Below are 17279 nucleotides of genomic sequence, written 5' to 3'. Positions count from 1 at the left end.
TAAAAGCTGTTCTAAAAAACAAACAAAACAAAACCTTGGAATCTGATTGGTACCAAAGAATTATTGGCATGATCATCTGTCTCCCTTGAGCATATGCCATCTAAACCGTGCGTTGTCCCAACTAAATATTGCTGTTCCATAAAGGCAATATTTTTGTGTGATAATTGATAACATTTAGCCAACCATTTTTCTTTAAAAGAAAGTATTTGTGTACACAGTTCTGTAGGATGAAAACTAAACTGGTGATCCGTATAAATTTCTTAGACTTACTTTTGGCATTTGTTGCATTACAGACACTGTAGAGGCTGTTGAAAACATTTCCGAGCAGTTTCTAGCACAAATACTGCTTTGCAGATGTTATATTTGTACCTGTGCACATACAGTATAATGTATAGCCTTTAAGACTGACAACAGACACTGCAGAGAAGAAAAACACTTTTTCTTACGTATCCAATTTAATATTGCAGTATGTTGATCCACATTCATGTTTCATAAAGTTATGACAGAAAACTCAATTTGTATGTGAATACAGGTGTCTCCCCACTTATGCAGGGGTTACGTTCCCAGGTACTGCGTGTATATGTTAAATAGTGGGGAACACCATCTAAAAAGCCTGTAAACACCCTCTAAAAGCCTGGAACCTGATGAAAAAGACCCTTTAAAAAGCAGCAGCACTTACCAGACTGGCGTGAATGGAGGCTCTCAATCTTCCTCATCGCTGGGGAGGACAATGTGGAAACAACGGCAAGGAGGGTGGGGTAGACTGGCACCCTGAAAGGCCTGGCTCTGATTCAGAGGTAGACTTCCTAGTGCTTGGCTGTGGGTCATTTTTGCAGTTTCCCTGCTCTTTTCGGACCATTTTTGCCGTTTTCGTGCCTTTTTACAGTTTAAATTGTTTGCTTTATTTCCCAGCACTGTGCATATAGGCGGTCGCACATGAGTCAAAATGTGCGTAAGTGAGGAGACGCCTGTATTTATCTGTGTGTGAGAATAATAAAACTAAATGGGATGGCATGCAGTCTGTTCTTGATGGTAGATACCAAGGAGTCAAATAGTACAATAAATTAACTGGTTTTATGTGTGCACTGATTGATACATGTAGACCAGCATCAAACCTAAGAACTCATTTTCTGTTAATATGAAGTGGAAACTAATCAGGTGAAACAAAATTCTGATCTTGTTTGACAGCTGTGCTGATCCATGGGGGGGGGGGCGGTATTATTTTGGCTGCTATCCTTTAGAGCTCCTTTAGGACTTGGAGATGCCATTAGGACTACTGGTTTGTTTTGCTTTTTTGCCGTCAATTATCTACCCTGCTTTTTGGCTCAAATGAGTCCCCAAGAGATGTTGCATCTTTTTGAACCTTTGGGCACATCAGAAATTTTGAGAATGCTGTGGGTATCAGCATCTCTTGCTTCTCTTCTCCCTCTTCCAGGTCATTTCTCCTGTCCCCAGACTGAAAGCACACACAGATGATTCGCAGTTACAAAAAGCAACAGTGGTACTCACTACTGAGGAGGGTGGCTGCCTTTTAAACTGAACACTGGCCTATCTCTTCAGCAGCATTAGCTGCTATTATGAAAAGTGTACAGAAAGTAAAAACTCTTGCCCTTCCATGTTTATGAGGTTCCTTTTTGGATCAGAGCCTAGATCTACTGCATCCCTTCCTCCAGAAAATAATGTAATCTTCTCAATAAAAGTTTAGAGTTGGGTCCCCCCCCCCCAACACAAATCTGGGTAACATTTCCCCTCTGACCACCCTGTTGATGCAAATCATGGTTGCTGTTTACTATGTGTGTGTATTTTTGAGTAAATCTTTATTTATGAACAGGCTTAGATGTTACTATGCAGCTTGAAATGTAGTAGAAATATTTATATTTCAAACTTCAAAGTCTCAAAATACTGCTAGTAAAAACTTCAGTGAATTCGAAAAATGGAGTGACAAGTATTCTTGAACTGCTGTTCACTTTCCGCATAGTACTACTGCTACTTCTTTTACTTGATGGTCCTGGCTACAAGACCTTCCTAGTCACAATTTATATTAGCAAATACCCAAATTCAGAAAGTGTCAAGATGTTTCACAAATGGATTTTCCTTTACTGACACCCCCTTTCCTTCCCAGGAAAGAGATGGTGCGTCTCAAGTAATTTCACATGCGTGTAGGCGCACATCACATGGTACATGTTTTCCCCTTACACAGTAAAGATGCTTTGGTATGGAAATGACATGTTGCAAAGTTTCCTTTATTGCACTAGAATAAGTAAGAATGAGGTTAGGACCCAGGAATTTCTTTATTGAATATGAACCTAATAAAATTCATGTAGTAATTAACGTTACTCAGCTATGTTAGTTATTAAATAGTTACGGTGGGGAAATGTTGCTTTTAAAAAAGAATTGGGAATAACATGTTGAAAATTCATTGCAGCCTAGAGCATAAACAAAGGACTAGTAACATGATAGATGGCAAAGAGCATGATAGCTTGGTTATGTTATCCATTTATATGTCGGAATTGTTAATTAACGTTAAAAATTGTATTTGAAGTCTTCTTGGTTTTAGTATTTAAAGCTTTCCCCAACCTGATGCCCTCCAGACTTTGTTGGACTACAATATCCATCCATTCTGACCAATGGTCATCCTAGGGCAGATGGGTATTATTCAAAAATACGTTTTTAAAGGTGGGTGGAACCTGCAATCTGTTTAGATAAATTTAAATCTTCAGAAATCCAGAATGAAGGGAAAGCCCATGAGCAGGCTGCTGCAGCCTTTCTCGAAATTATTGTAACCAGAGTAAGTTCCCTCTTTGGCTTTTGAGGAGGGGTGGGCAGGCATATTGATTCATAAAGCCGGCCATAAAAAAACTGTCCCTTGAAAAAGTCAGACATGCCTGGGTAGTTCAGTTGGTTAGAGTGTGGTTCTGATAACACCAAGGTTGCAGGTTCAATCCCCGTATGGGACAGATACATAGATGATCCTCAGGATCACTTCCAACTCTACAGTTCTATGATTCTATCACTGTGAATCTCCTAGGTCTCTCAGATACTTTTTGGGAAGGTTAGGGGGTTCCTGGGGTCTTTGTGTTCATTTGATAGGTCATATTTCCCACCCATTTTTAAGGTCCCGGAGCCTGGAGTACTCCTTATTTGTCAGGCCCGGCCTCAACGTTCCTGTTTGTGAGCCAGGCTCACATTGGTTCCTAGGTTCTGTTCAGCGGCTGAGTTTTTATCTGTGAAAGGTAGCTTATCAGTTAAACATTTTGCCTCCTCAAAACATATGTGCTCCTCAAAAGTTAAGCACCGATATTGGAGAAACTAATTGTAGCTGTTACTTGGAGTAGTAATTAGCTCATGGCTTTGCGAAATAGATTGAACTATATCCCTAAGATTAACGTTATGTTACCTTCATATCCTTAGCTACCCAGCTATGTACTGCAGACATATCTTGCAGCAATCATGAAGCAAACAGTGCTTTCTCACATTTTGGTTGTTCTAGCTAGAGGCTTGAAGTTTAAAATCTCTCATTCCTCCCTCATGGTGAAGAGATTGGCTCCAGTACAAGCACTGTTGCCCATGCAAATAGCAGAGGTTGGGGGGCTGCTCCAGATTAGAGTTGTAGCAGGGAGCAAAAGGTTAATGCCCACCTCCAAGTGCTTGCTTTTTTAAAAAAAAAGCATGCACTCCCAGGCTAACCATATGACAGCCACTTGTAGTGTAGCCCTAAGTTTTCACTTTTTTTGGTGTGGTGTAAAGCAATCTTTCCATGAGTGGAAGGACATCTGTTGATAGTGGTCCATAAAGCAAGTAAAGTTAGTTGATTGGGCTGCCACCTAGATTGATGTTTCTAGCCTCAACCCACCCCACCCCACAAAAAAATACGGTGTTAATATTTAGAGTGCTCAGGACTTTACTTGACTAATTGCTAATTGATCAGGAACATTTCTGCTAGAGTGTGACAGTCTGTGGAATGGATACCAAAATCCTTGAGCACTTCTTTTGGGATGGGTGTAGAGACTGAACTCTGTTTCAGGCAGTACTGCTGCTCAAGGCCTCTTGGCCTCCAGTAGCTTTTGCAAAGGATCCACATTTAGTGTTTTGTACCATCTTTGTGCAGAGTACTCAAAGACCTTATGATGAAAAAACACATCTTTGACCGAGGTTAAAATTTTTTGTCAAAAACGTACGTTTTTCTCAAGTAAAAATAAATGAAATGGTTGTCTTTCACTGTTGTTGCTCGATATTTAGGGCAATAAACATTTAGCAAATGTGGGATCAAAGACTTTTTGGCCTTAACTAACTTGTTACATTTGCATTTAATCTTGTGGCTTAAGATGTTTAGGTCATATTTAAACCATAAAATACTTTCCACGTTCTGAAAGCGTATGACATTAATTTCAAGTCACACAAAAGGGGAATGCATAAATTTTATTTGGCTAATTTAAAAATAATTACAGCTTCTGGTATAGCACCTTTTTTCAAAAAAGCATGTTTTGAATTTGAAAGGAAACATTTGTCAGACAGTTGCTTTCTGCTCTCTTGCCAACGTTTCTGACGGGCTTCTCAGCACGGAAAGCACAGGATGCAAACAGCACTGACTTTGGCCAGCTTTCTTTAGTAGTGGGTACTGCAACTTGTAGAAGTCCCAGTATTTTAGGACCTGCTGTTTATTGTCACTTCAGTGGTAGCGTGCTTATTCTTCTTTGAAAACACAAGAAAAGAACGTTTCAAAATGCTTTGAAGAGTGGCTCAAATGCTTCAATCTGAGTGAGTGATCCATGCCTCTGCCCCTGGGTCTAATTCTGTCATCTAGGCCACTCCTCTGTCTGAGGCCATACCCATCAATGGCCCTGCTCCATGGCCCTAGGGCAACCCAGTCAGATGGCTGGAATGTGTATTTGAACTGTTTTACTGCCTGTTGCTTGCCTGGGTGGAGAGATGTGTGTGCAGAAACCTCTAACTTCTCTGTGGCTCGAATGTGCTATATAGTACTCCTTGGTGTACAGAGGTTAAGAATCTCCACCCCCTTTTTGTCTCTGGCTTCGCCCACCTCTTGCCTGCAGCCTCCAGAAGTTTGCCCAGGAGGAAATGTGACCCTTGAGCTGGAAAAGATTCCCCACCTCTGCTATAGGGCTTAATTGGATCCTTCCTCCTTTTCCTATATGGTGCAGGGTATACCAGAACACAAACAAGCTCTTAACTTTGCACGTGTACTGTGTAACCTGCACTGCACAACCTTGGACAAGAGTGAGGTGGTTGATTCTACATATGAGAGACACATGTTGGCCTCTTGGGGAAGATAATGACCACATGCATTAGCATGCGCCTTGCAGTAAACGCTCCTGGTTGAACATGAATTGTATCTTTTATCATTTCCTCTAATGAGAAATGTAATGAGCCTAATTTGATGTGAAGGACAGAGAAATGGAACCACCAGCAGACAAGGGAGATTTTTATTTATTTTTTTGCATACTCAAGTGATTCCTCAGATACGCAGAAAAATGCTACTTGTTTTAAAGCATATGGAGGCAAATGCCAGAAGAGTTCTGAAGTTCTGGAACCGAGGACATTAATGTAATTCGTACTATATAGTGTGCTTAAAAAAAATCTATTTTCATGATTCTTCCCCCCCCCCCTAAATTTCTACCCAGGTTCACCTTTTCTAGCCAATGAGGATGGTGTTCTCGGAGGTGTGATAGTTCTTCGATCTTGTCGGTGTTCTGCAGAGTCGAACTCTCCACAGGATAAGCAGTCTCTACTTGGTAAGTGTGCGAAGAAAGCCCTACTGAATATCTTATTTTTAAGTTCTTTAATTTAGATATATTATTAACTACAGCTTGTGAGAGCTGGGGGGAAATGAATGGAAGTCAACAAATTACAACTCATATCAATTAGTTATAGCCCATAAAGCTGTCTAAATGTCAGAATTTTGCTATTGGCTGTTTCCAGTTTTGTTCCTTCATTTGTGGAAGATTGCTTGTTCCATGAAAGGTTTCCATGAGTGAAAGCAGGAAGAAAGCCGTTTTTGGCAATTATTCTTTTCTTACTCTGCCCCCTCCCTGCTTCATGCTACCTTACATTCTGTTTTCAAGGATTCAAGGGTTCCCCTGCAATGGAATGTGGCCGAGAGAGTGCAGGGTGCTGCAGGGGAAATTGGTGAAAATTGCCTCTTCTATTCACCAAAGACTATGGGGATTAGTAGGTGGCTAGGTTCTTCTACTATGCTCTCCTGAAGGGAAGACATGGATAATCCTAGCTATCTGCCTGTAATTTAGCATGATTTCTCTTGCCATCTGTGAGCGTGGCTCTACATGGGCTTTCTTTTACACTTAATAAGTAAAGCATTACTGTTGTGTTTAAACCCATAGTAGAGTTCCTGTGGAGTCATACAACAGAGAGCATGTGTGTCGGGTATATGTCAGCACAGGATGGCAAAGCTAAGGTAAGTCACAAATAATACTTAGCGTGTAAAAAATTGTGGTTATCTTGGGGTGTGTTTTCTCCCTATCTTTTCTTGTACCGAAACAAAAATAAAGGATGCTGAAGGGTTGTAAATTTCCTGGTTGAATTTGGATTCTGTCTTCCCGTGTCCATATTAAGCTTTGGCCCAGTTCAGATATCATGGCCATGCTATTGGTTCAATGATCACAGGTTCTTATTTGTGCTTATGCACCATCCCCTTTTCCTAAGTTGTTCATACCATAGGCCACAGGGTGCTCCCAATTACCAAATTATGCTTGGCCGTGATGTCTTGAGTGGGCTTCTTTCTGGCATAGCATACCTGAAATAGTGACTATAAGCAATAGAGAATGAATAGTGTTCTTCAGCAAATCCACTTAAAAAAAATTGGCAAGAGCATTTCCTTTTGCTCCTGCTGCTTGGTCAAGTTGAAAGTTGCATCCAGATCTTTGACCGCTAAATATTTTTGGGATCAGAGTTATGGAATAAAGCAAAAGTAGATGCACTGATGAAGTGAAACCAAAGTAAATACCGTATTTTTCGCTCTATAAGACACACCAGACCATAAGACGCACCTAGTTTTTTGAGGAGGGAAACAAGAAAAAAATTATTCTGAATCCCAGAAGCCAGAACAGCAAGTGGAATCGCTGCGCAGCGAAAGCAGCGATCCCTCTTGCTGTTCTGGCTTCTGGGATAGCTGCGCAGCCTGCATTCACTCCGTAAGACGCGCACACATTTCCCCTTACTTTTTAGGAGGGAAAAAGTGAGTCTTATAGAGCAAAAAAATACGGTAAGTTTCAATGGCTTGTAAGAAGATGAAATTGGTGGGTGGAAAGTTAAGCCTGACTCTGAGAAAGCTAAGGAACAATAAGCCTGTCCATTGAATGGTCTAGATACAAGCAACACAACTATGTCTGGGTTTCTTTTTAATCAGGTGTTTTGCATGGAGGAAGTAAAATTAAAGAGACAGGTTTTCCTTCCAAGCTTTTAACTAGTCATACTGCAAACCAAACTATTACTGTTCAGTTGCTGATTTAGCCATATGTGAATATTTTATGGCATTGCACAAAAAAATACAATAAAAATATTCCTTATCAAAAGGAATCTGCCACTTTGATGCCTTGCTCTTCTGGACTTGTGTTATGACACTTGACGTAGATTCAGAAAAAGAAGACATGGTCAATCCTTCAGCTTGCACTCTGCGCCCTTGTTCCTTATGACAGCTCACAGTATCCAGTTTCCTGCATCCAAATGTCTTTATGCCATTTATGGCTTATCTCCCTAATTCCCAGAGAGTCAGTATTTTGGGAGAGAGGAGTGCTAGTGCTACTACTGCTTTATTGCTAGGCAAGTTCAGTGTTAGATTAGAAGTACTATAATCCTAAACTTTATGTAGTACTAGGGTAGTATGTGGCTTGAAGGCAGCCTATGAGGTACTGATGCTAACAAGGCTAATAGCTCAGTTTGCCCAGAGATCTTTTCCTACTTGCAGAACCTCCATTGGACATCTGGTGTGCATTGTTATCATACTGCTGGCAAATTCTCCAGCTGGCAGTTTTGATTGGGCTGACAGACACAGCTGCTCTTCTTGGTTCACTTTTAAATTATGCTTGTGACCTTCCTTTAGGAGAGTTAATCCTTCTCTTTCTTTTGAGCCTATGGCTGCAAATGTTTTCCAGAAAGTAAACCGCAAATGTCATGACCACTTAACTGCTAATGCTTAAGAAACCAACTGCTCTTGTAAAAGATGAATTTCTGTGTTCTTGGGAGTTGAGACAAACTTAAAGATGGCATGTAGAGCTAAAAGAGTGCTTTTTTCTGTATAAAACAAGGTGCTGGTCCTCATATATTGATAAAAGTGCTGTGTGTGCCAGCAGAAAAGAGATGCTAAACACGAGAAAAAAAGAAGAGCTGGTACCTTAAAATAATATTTGGTGTTTGCTAAAATACTGTTCTTTTCTATATGTTGCCTGCTTAGTATGCAATGCCTTTGGCATTAGTTGTAGTGCATCTGAAAGAAGCTCTAGGAACTTCTGTTTTTAAGAAAATAGGCAATAGATTCTGCTACAAGATCTTGTTGATGGATTTCCCTTTTATTTGGAGGTTTGCCTTCAAGAATAGCACTTGCCATCATAAGGTGTTTTTCCATGGGCCTGCTCTCTCTCTCTCTCTCTCTTTTGACCAACCACCTAACAATAGAAGCACCAGACCCAGCAGTTTGTCCATTGGCTGCCGTTACTTTTTGGGTCGGCTTAATAGAAGTAGACAGCGAGAGCAGCCTGGCTGTAAATGGCTAATGATCAAGGTTTCGATTAAAAAATAGTAGCTCTCTGAGCTTGTAACCACTCTCTTTTCCAGCAACTGTATTTAGTCTGTCTTAAAATACACTTTTGAGGAGGAAGATGGGAAATGGCTGGTTGGGAGGAAGCAACCCATTTGCCTGTGGAAATGTTATTTTGGGCTACAGTTCAGTACAGCTCGCTTTCGTGCCATTTCTGTCCTTCGGGGCAACGCTTCCTAAAATTAGCGCTGTGTTTCTTTGAAAACAGCATTGAAATAGGCATTTGGAGAAGTCTGATTCAGATCTTCTTGGAGATTATAGAGAGGCATAAGTGAGTGCCCGAGGGAAGCGTTCGTGGTGCAGTTTCACTGTGGGTTCATGTATGGGTGGTAGGAAGGCAAGTGCTTATTATTGTGGGGTGGGCTCTTGCTCCCTTTGTTAAATGCTCTGCGCGGTTGCCAATAGCAGAAATGCAATCCCTCACTGTACTTTTTTGTGTGCTTGATGGTGGGCCTCACTCAGTTTCACCTAAGCTTTAACACAGGGGTCAGCAAACTTTTTCAGCAGGGGGCCGGACTATATTGGGGGGGGGATGAATGAATTACTGTGCCCCACAAATAACCCAGAGATGCATTTTAAAGAAAAGCACACATTCTACTCATGTAAAAACACGCTGGTTCCTGAACCATCTGTGGGCCAGATTTAGAAGGCGATTGGGCCGGATCCAGCCCCCGGGCCTTGGTTTGCCTACCCGTGCTTTCACACGTTCAATCTGATCTGATGAGCAGTAAACTCCACTTGTTGCCGTAGTGCTTCTTTCCAAGCTTGTTTACGTAGGACTGTAGCATTTAAGTGTGTTTAAACTGTAGCCCTCTTGTTTGTTTGGAAATAGCAGAGATTTCTAAAACACAATTTTAAGGAAATACAGTTGGGGCGCTTCCTCAAAGTTCTTGCAGTGTAGACTGCTACTGTTCAGGTTTCCATCCACTCCGCTCCACATATTCCCAACGCTACTTTTCTCCCCGTCTCCCCAATAGTCAGCATTGTGAGAACACTAAATAGGTTTACTTCTCATTGGGCTGGGTTTCTTGTAAGGGGCATCCCTCTTCAAAGGTGACTGTGGGGTGTGGCGCTCATCACGCTTCAGGCCGAGGGAGCTGGCGTTTGTTCACAGACAGCTTTCCGGGTCATGTGGCCAGCATGACTGAACCTCTTCTGGTGCAACGGGACACTGTGACAGAAGCCAGAGCGCATGGAAACACTGTTTACCTTCCCACCACAGCGATACCTATTTATCTACTTGCACTGGTGTGCTTTTGAGCTGCTAGGTTGGCAGAAGCTGGGAGCTTACCGCATTGCGCAGATTTGAACCACTGACCTTCTGATCGGCAAACCCAAGAGGCTCAGTGGTTTAGACCACAGCGCAACCTGCTCTTGAATATATATATTCTGTGTGAAGCAGACTGAGGTGGTTCTTTCTCTTCCATTTTTATATAGATGGCATATAGCTATCATTTCCTGGTTGTCATCAACAAGACCTTTTTTTATTATTATTACCCACAGAGGGGCGAGATCTCTCCATCGACATCAATGTAGATATTAAATATATCCATCTTCATCTTCCAGCACTGTACTCTTGCTCTCTCCTTCCCACCCAGTTATCAGTTTTTAAAATCTCTTACTCGGTATTCCAGGCTACTAAGTTATTATAGGGCTGTATGGTGGGAGAGTTCGGGAGGGAAAATGAATTGGCCCCTTTAGGATTTTTTTAGCATCTTGTGATTACCACGACTCTGCCAACCTAGCAGTGGTGTGGTTTGGGCTTATAGCAACCCTAAAGTATGAGTATGAGAAGAGTCGAACTGGTACCAGTGCCCTTTTCCTTCTTCCTCCTCAAAAAATACCTTGGTGCTTGTTGAAAATCTAAAAACGTCAGAAGCATGGTGTCAGAGCTACCCTAGGTCCCAGCTCACAAAGGACCAACGCTGCTTCGTTGTTAAGTATAAAAGTCTTTATTGAAGTTCAGTTTCACTTCCAGAGCCGCAGCGCGCAGCCCCACGTCTCAAGTGTCAGACCGCTGATGCTCCGTCTGAGTCTCCTCCCCCTTGACACCAATTTAAGATTCTAGCCTTGCTCCACCTTCTCCGCTGCTCCTTCCTCCTCTGGGTCCGCCTGCCCGCCGGGGTTCCGCCCTTTCTAGCCTCTTCTCCTGCTGATTCCCCTGAGCCTTCTCCCTCCCTCCGGCGGGCTTTAGGAGCTGGTTCCCCATCCGGGTCTCCTGCTGTTCCGCGCGCCTGCACATTTGAACTTGGCGCGCGCGCCCAGCCAGCAGCTTTCCTCCTGACCATTCCACTGCTGCTGTCACTGCTTCCCCCTTCGGGGGGGCTAGCTGCAACTGACTTCCCCTCCGTTGGAGGCGTGGTCAGCCCTGACTCCCTCTCTGGAGGAGACACTGCCCCTGACACATGTGACTCTTCCCCCCCACTACGCTCTGGTGGGGAAACTGGTCCCGATCCTCCACTGCTGCTTTGGGGTTCCCCTCTGGCTCCTTGTTTCTGGTGCGTCCCCCCTGGGACCCCCCTTGCCCTGACCATCGGCGCCCCCTTCTGGGAATCTTCTGATTCGCTGGAGAAGCTCATGGAATCTCTCGGGCCACTGTCATACTCCCCTACGCTGCCCTCGGATTCTTCCCCTTCGCTCTCCCAATCCTCTCTCCCCAGTGCTCCTGCTCCTGATTCCCTGACACATGGGTTTGAGGTATTTCTTTCCTTAATATGCAGAGCAAGTGTTCTGAAAAGAGACAGTAATTTAATCATGCTGTGGAATAGAACAGCTTCTTGACATAGTAACACCTGCCACCTGTAGCTAATTGGCTGGTATCCAAGTAACACTTTTGCAAATGCATGTTCTCCAGAGATGTTAGGACTCTGAAATTTTGATACAGTCAGAGTTGGAATATAATCGAGATTCAGGTGATTTATGTTTTTAGTCAGTCTAGTTATGAAGTCTAAATTTTGAATACTCAGTCAGTGAAGATACTCCAAATCCAACTACCAATTTTAAACCTATTCCTTACACTTTGAATTTGTGCCTTGAAGCCTGAATCATCCCCTAGGCCTGGCTTCTATATTTTATTGCCAAATGTACATCTCCCCCCATTTTCTAATAATGGTAGATTTAAATTTTGGTCCAAAGGAAAATAAAAGCCGAACTCATAAACAAAAATCTGTATTCTGCAGTGTTTTCAATGGATGTTGGTGTGACGACCCCCGCCCGCCCTCCAAAAGGATTTTGCAAATCAAGTATTTGATATCATTGACCAATTCAATGAGCAGCTGTAGTATGCATTTAGAAGCCAGATGTGGGCAGAATTCCCACATCTGTCAGGGCCCCAGTAGTGTTTTGTTGCCACCTCTCAGCAGATAGTAATTGCCAGTTTTCAGAATGAAGCCTTGCATCGCCTCCTGGTTCCCTTCCCTTGATGGCTGCCATCAAGTGTATTAAGGGCTGAAGCCACTGTATGTACACATGGCGGTTAAAAGGGTGAAGGCTGGGATGTCATTTAATACTGGTACTGCATTTAATACCCCTTTCTCTGGCTGTGCAAGGAGGAGAGGGACTGTGAGTGTGTTGCGCAAGCAGGTGTCTGTGTGCAAATGGGATACAACCGTTATTCCTGCTTAGGTTTGAGAATGCTAACTGGGCAAAATCATACTTTTCACAACTGTTAGTAATGCCATTCTTTTCACTGTGATAGCTTAAGCTTCTTCAAATGCAAGCCTTAAAGTTCATATATGTGCATTTTCCTCAGTGGACTTCTTAAGATTATATATATGTGTGTGTGTGTGTGTGTGTGTGTGTGTGTGTGTGTGTGTGTATTTCCATCCTTATTTTCTTGTATTTTTATGTGTTTTGTGAAATATGTCAATGGGATTCATTTTTTATCTCTACAATATAAGAAAGTATAATCTATTCTCTATTCTGAGAACTCTGTGCCAGCTCTCAGCAACATACTGGCATTAGTTTATACAAGAATGTTTTGTTCTTGTGCTATAAATATATTACTGAAGCCCAGTGCCTGTGTGTAGTAAACAAGCATAAGTGAATGTACATAATGGGGGTCTGCATTTTTGCCATATGGCAGCAGAACTGCTGAAATATGCATGTACCACTGTGTAATGTGTTCATGCAGTATTCCTTTCTTATAGCTTGCTTTCTGTATGAACATACTGTTTCAAACTATTTATGGTGTCCATAAATTAGCTAATACTTATTTATGAAAAACTTCATTGTCTAAAAATTAAAAGGTTCCTATGTCCTTTTGGTGGGGGGGAAAAGACATGTGTTCCTTTGATTTCAAGATTTGGGATACACCCTGTGACCCAGTTATAATGTTAAAATGATCGTGACTGCCTTGAGACATACCGGTGACTTGTTTTGTTGAAGCTTTAAAGCAAGCAAAATGGATTTTTCATTTCAACACTGTCCCTTGCAGTTCTATCAACTTGTTTTATAAAATGAAAACATTAGTATAATATATTACTTTCTTCCAAGGAGCCCATACACTGTTCTTTTCTCTCTCCCCACTGTGCCCCCCAAATCTCACAACAATTTTCTGTGTGTATGACTGGCCCATATCCATCCCTTGAGCTTCATGGATGAGTGGAAATTTGAACTTGGGTCCTAGACTTGATTGATTTTGAGTGATTGATTATATTTCTGTGCTGCTTTTCATTCACATGAATCACAAAGCGGCTTACAAGCAATAAATAACAATAACATAATAGAACATCACAAATGCAACACAAATCATACAGAATAGTTAACAAATCATCAGTAAAACAGTTAACAATCTATAAAACAATATTTAAAAAAGCTTTTAAAAAAACAGAAAAATTACAACAAAAGTCATATTATAGGATTCAGAAAGTACATTCGTAATCTATAAAACAATGTTAACAAAATAGCAGCCAAAAAAATAAACTAAGCACTGTTGAATTCATACAGGCACTTTCCCCACCTCCATGACTCATAATCTTTCACTCGATTCAGTCCCTTAAAAGACACATACACACGATGCCCGTGGCAGCAAGTCTAACCACGTTAAGAGTGCAGATGTAATAGTGTGAATTTGGCTGGAAGCAGGCTGTGTGACTAACTAGGGATCTGTTGAGGAGAATATTTGCTGAGCACAGACCTGTCTTCAGTTCAGCAGACTTTTCTTGAAGGCAGAGCCAAACCTGTGTAACGTAGTAATCAATCCAGACCTATTTCTGTGACCTCTTCCCTGGTACATAATTTGTGTATCTGATTATCTGGAGTGACTTTCCTTCTTACTCACCCATTAGCAGACCATAAATCTAAAGCCCATTGGTGTATTTTATGCCCATATTTCCACCTCTCTCCAAGTCCCCTGTTTTCAGCACAGGGGAAGCCAGAAAAATGCTACTGAAAAAAACTGCAGTTTTCCAGGAACTGAGTAATATGTTCTCCAAATGTTCATTGTGTTGAGACATTGTTAGATTCCTTTCCAACATTAAGTGGAATGTCTGGTTGTAAAGGTTGATCTATGCCAGGGGTAACCAAGATGGTCTCCTCTAGATGTTGGATCCCATCAACCACATTCAGCATGGCCAATGGTTAGGGATAATGGGTGTTGACATCACATTGGCTGCCACTTGTATACAGTGTTAGGTGGACAGTTTGATACATGCCAGCAACTCTTAGAACTCACAACAAGCCTTCTCAAAAAACCGTCTTGATTCATTCATGAGTGTATTCATAGGAAGACACCCTTTGAAACGTTAGCGCTGAATCATCCATTAAAAAAAATTCCTTTTGTGCAAAAGTATATATTAGTACTGTAATGCGCTATTGCTGATATCCCACCTCCTGAACCTTCATGTTTGCTGATTTTTAACCAAAAGCATCCTAGTCTGTGTGCAAGAAGAGTGATCAAGTTGTTTAGTACTTCACATAAGTGTATCATAGCATGAAAGAAAAGTGTAAAGGGTGACTGACTGTTGTGCTAAAATAGCAAAGCACAGTTAGCATACTAAAGTATATTTAATAAACTTATTCCCATGGTGCATGTGCACATCTGTGTATGCACATAACACACACACACATATTGTGCCATTGTAATGATGAGTGTTGAAATAGGATTATATTTTTCTAGTACAAGTTAAGCATTTTCTGAAGCATAAATCAGTTTATGTACCTCATTTAATAATCACGTATCTTGGACATGTTATTTTTCGGTTACAGTGGTACCTCAGGTTACAAACTTAATTCATTCCGGAGGTCCGTTCTTAACCCAAAACCGTTCTTAACCTGAGGCGCGCTTTCACTAATGGGGCCTCCTGCTGCCACCACGCAATTTCCGTTCTCATCCTGGGGCAAATTTTGCAACCCAGAGCAACTACTTCCGGGTTAGTGGAGTTCGTAACCCGAAGCTTTTGTAGCTCAAAGTATTTGTAACCCAAGGTACCACTGTTCCTGAGGCTTCATGTTAATGAATGATAATTTTGTTATCTATTTTTATTTTGTCTTTTGTCTAGTGGCTTTTTAAAATCAACCTGAAGTCTCACCAATTTCTCTCTTGTTTCCTGATTTCTCACCAATTTCTTTGCAGACCCACATTTCAAGACTTCCCCCTGGAGCTGTGGCGGGGCAGTCAGTGGCCATTGAAGGAGGAGTCTGTCGGCTGGAGAGCTCAGCAAGCTGAACCGCTCCTTGTCTGGTCAGCAAGCAGAGCACAAATCCATTATGTATATTAAGCTCCTTGGTGTTTTAACAGATGTTGAGGATTTTACTCTCATTTTATACTCCTTATTGCAACCACGTGCACCCTAACTTGAAACAAGTGCTGCTGTAGCTTTATATTCTTTGTCTGAATGTATATGAGAATTTGTCTCCCAGTGGAATAGAAACTCTGTTCCCAGTTGTGCAAATGAAAATAATGTATGGATAATTTAATGTTACGAAACATTTTTATGTGTTAATCGGTTAGCCTATAAGAAAATAATGCCCTAAAATTCCAAGGGAAAATGGTTAAAAATTGTGCGGTAGTAGCAAATGTTGTTGTTTCACATTGTGAAGCTAGAGGCTTCTGAGCTACTTGGAATTCAGAAGTGACCAAATGCTCTTTACATTATTTAATAGTTTCAGTGGGTCCAGTGGTATCTTAAACATGTTCTTTTCGCATATAATATATATAAACAGTGATTGGTTTCAGTGAAACAATTTGGAGGTGACTATGGCCTGACCTTTTGTTCTTCCCTATTCAGTTGATGGTACTTTTTTGGCTTAAGTATTGCATACTTCAAGCTGTTATATGTTATGAAAGGCTCTGTAAAGATAACGTACAGTCATGAAGTCGTTACTTTGTGTATAATGGAATATTGGAATGTAAATAAGAACAAAGTTTATTGGAAGAGTCAATATTATTCTTTGGTTTAAATATATTTTTAAGAGAATGGTGTAGAAATAAACATGATATTACTGGATAAATAATGTAAAGTGTATTAAATGGATGATGAAGAAGACCCTAATTCTACCTTTCTTCGTCAATTCTTTAAATTCCAAATTTGTAGTAAAGGTATATAAATGTCTGCAATTATATTTACATGTTATGAATATAGAGTTACAAGTGGCCTTTTGAAGAATTTATACAGCCAAAATTCATGATATTGCATCATTTTATATACTTGATTCTTAGATATGAGTTCATTTTTCTTATTGTTTCAGGATCTTCAGCTGTTTAATTATTTGCATGTTTACAGGGATGTAATGGCTTAGAACAATCTTATTGAGTACTTGATGAGCTGTCAAAATAGTCTAAGGGAATTTTATTGGAGATTTTTTATATTGTGTTGAAAGATGTTATATGCCGCCTTTAGAAATAATTGCTTGGTTTCATACAACTTATTCTTAATCCCACAACCAACTTTCCTTGGCAAATTGATGTGCCATCACTCTGTTTAACTTCACAAATGAAAGGAAACATTAAAAACTGATTTTAATCAGGTTCATTCTATTTGATATGTAAAGCATGAAATCTCAGTGGTAAGAAATATCTGTTGATCTTTTATTTCAGTTACATATTTGAACATGATGTCTGCTGGTTTGCTAAACTTCATCACAGGAGGCTACAAGTTGTGCCACAATAGCTGCATTTGGGTATGTCTAGATGCACAAAACTTTAGCACTAAGCCTATCTGGAAATGGGCTCAATGCAGCAATGCTACACATTTATCTTCTCATCCAGAACAGGCATGGGGAGAACCATTTTTGTCTGGTCTGGAAAAATGCCAGTTTTTCACAGCACTGATTTGCTAAACCTTCTGTCAATCACACAGCTAACTTCCCTTCTTCAAATCAGGGCTGTGTTACAGTGCTAATTGGTGGCTTTTGTGTTGGTCACTGGAGCCTGATGAAAGGAGAAGTGGAACGCCATTTAAAAATAATGCACTATAAAAAATGAAATTCAAAGTGAGCAGCCTGCCTAAGGTGCAAAGAGAGGGAATGATAGTCAGGTTTCAGCCTG

General features: G+C 41.0%; 1 protein-coding gene across 9 annotated transcripts in view; it reads left to right on the top strand.

Annotated features, from left to right (window-relative positions):
* TASP1 (taspase 1) overlaps positions 1 to 16758 on the top strand; it is a 67170-nt gene extending 50412 nt beyond the window's left edge. For 7 of the 9 annotated variants that reach the window (XM_083607350.1, XM_083607351.1, XM_083607355.1 and 4 more), the window contains 3 exons: positions 5643 to 5753; positions 6360 to 6433; positions 15366 to 16758. In XM_083607350.1, the coding sequence (XP_083463476.1) occupies positions 5643 to 5753; positions 6360 to 6433; positions 15366 to 15458 (278 nt within the window). In that variant the 3' untranslated portion in view covers positions 15459 to 16758. The remainder of the gene's footprint in view (positions 1 to 5642; positions 5754 to 6359; positions 6434 to 15365) is intronic. The other 2 variants (XM_083607353.1, XM_083607348.1) reach the window with 1 other exon arrangement.
* Positions 16759 to 17279: the final 521 nt, after the last annotated feature.

The sequence above is a fragment of the Podarcis filfolensis genome (assembly GCF_964270895.1).
Source record: "Podarcis filfolensis genome assembly, chromosome: 3".
NCBI classification, from domain to species: Eukaryota; Metazoa; Chordata; class Lepidosauria; order Squamata; family Lacertidae; genus Podarcis; species Podarcis filfolensis.
Note: the sequence above shows the minus strand (reverse complement) of the source record. Positions and strands in the feature narration are given on the sequence as shown.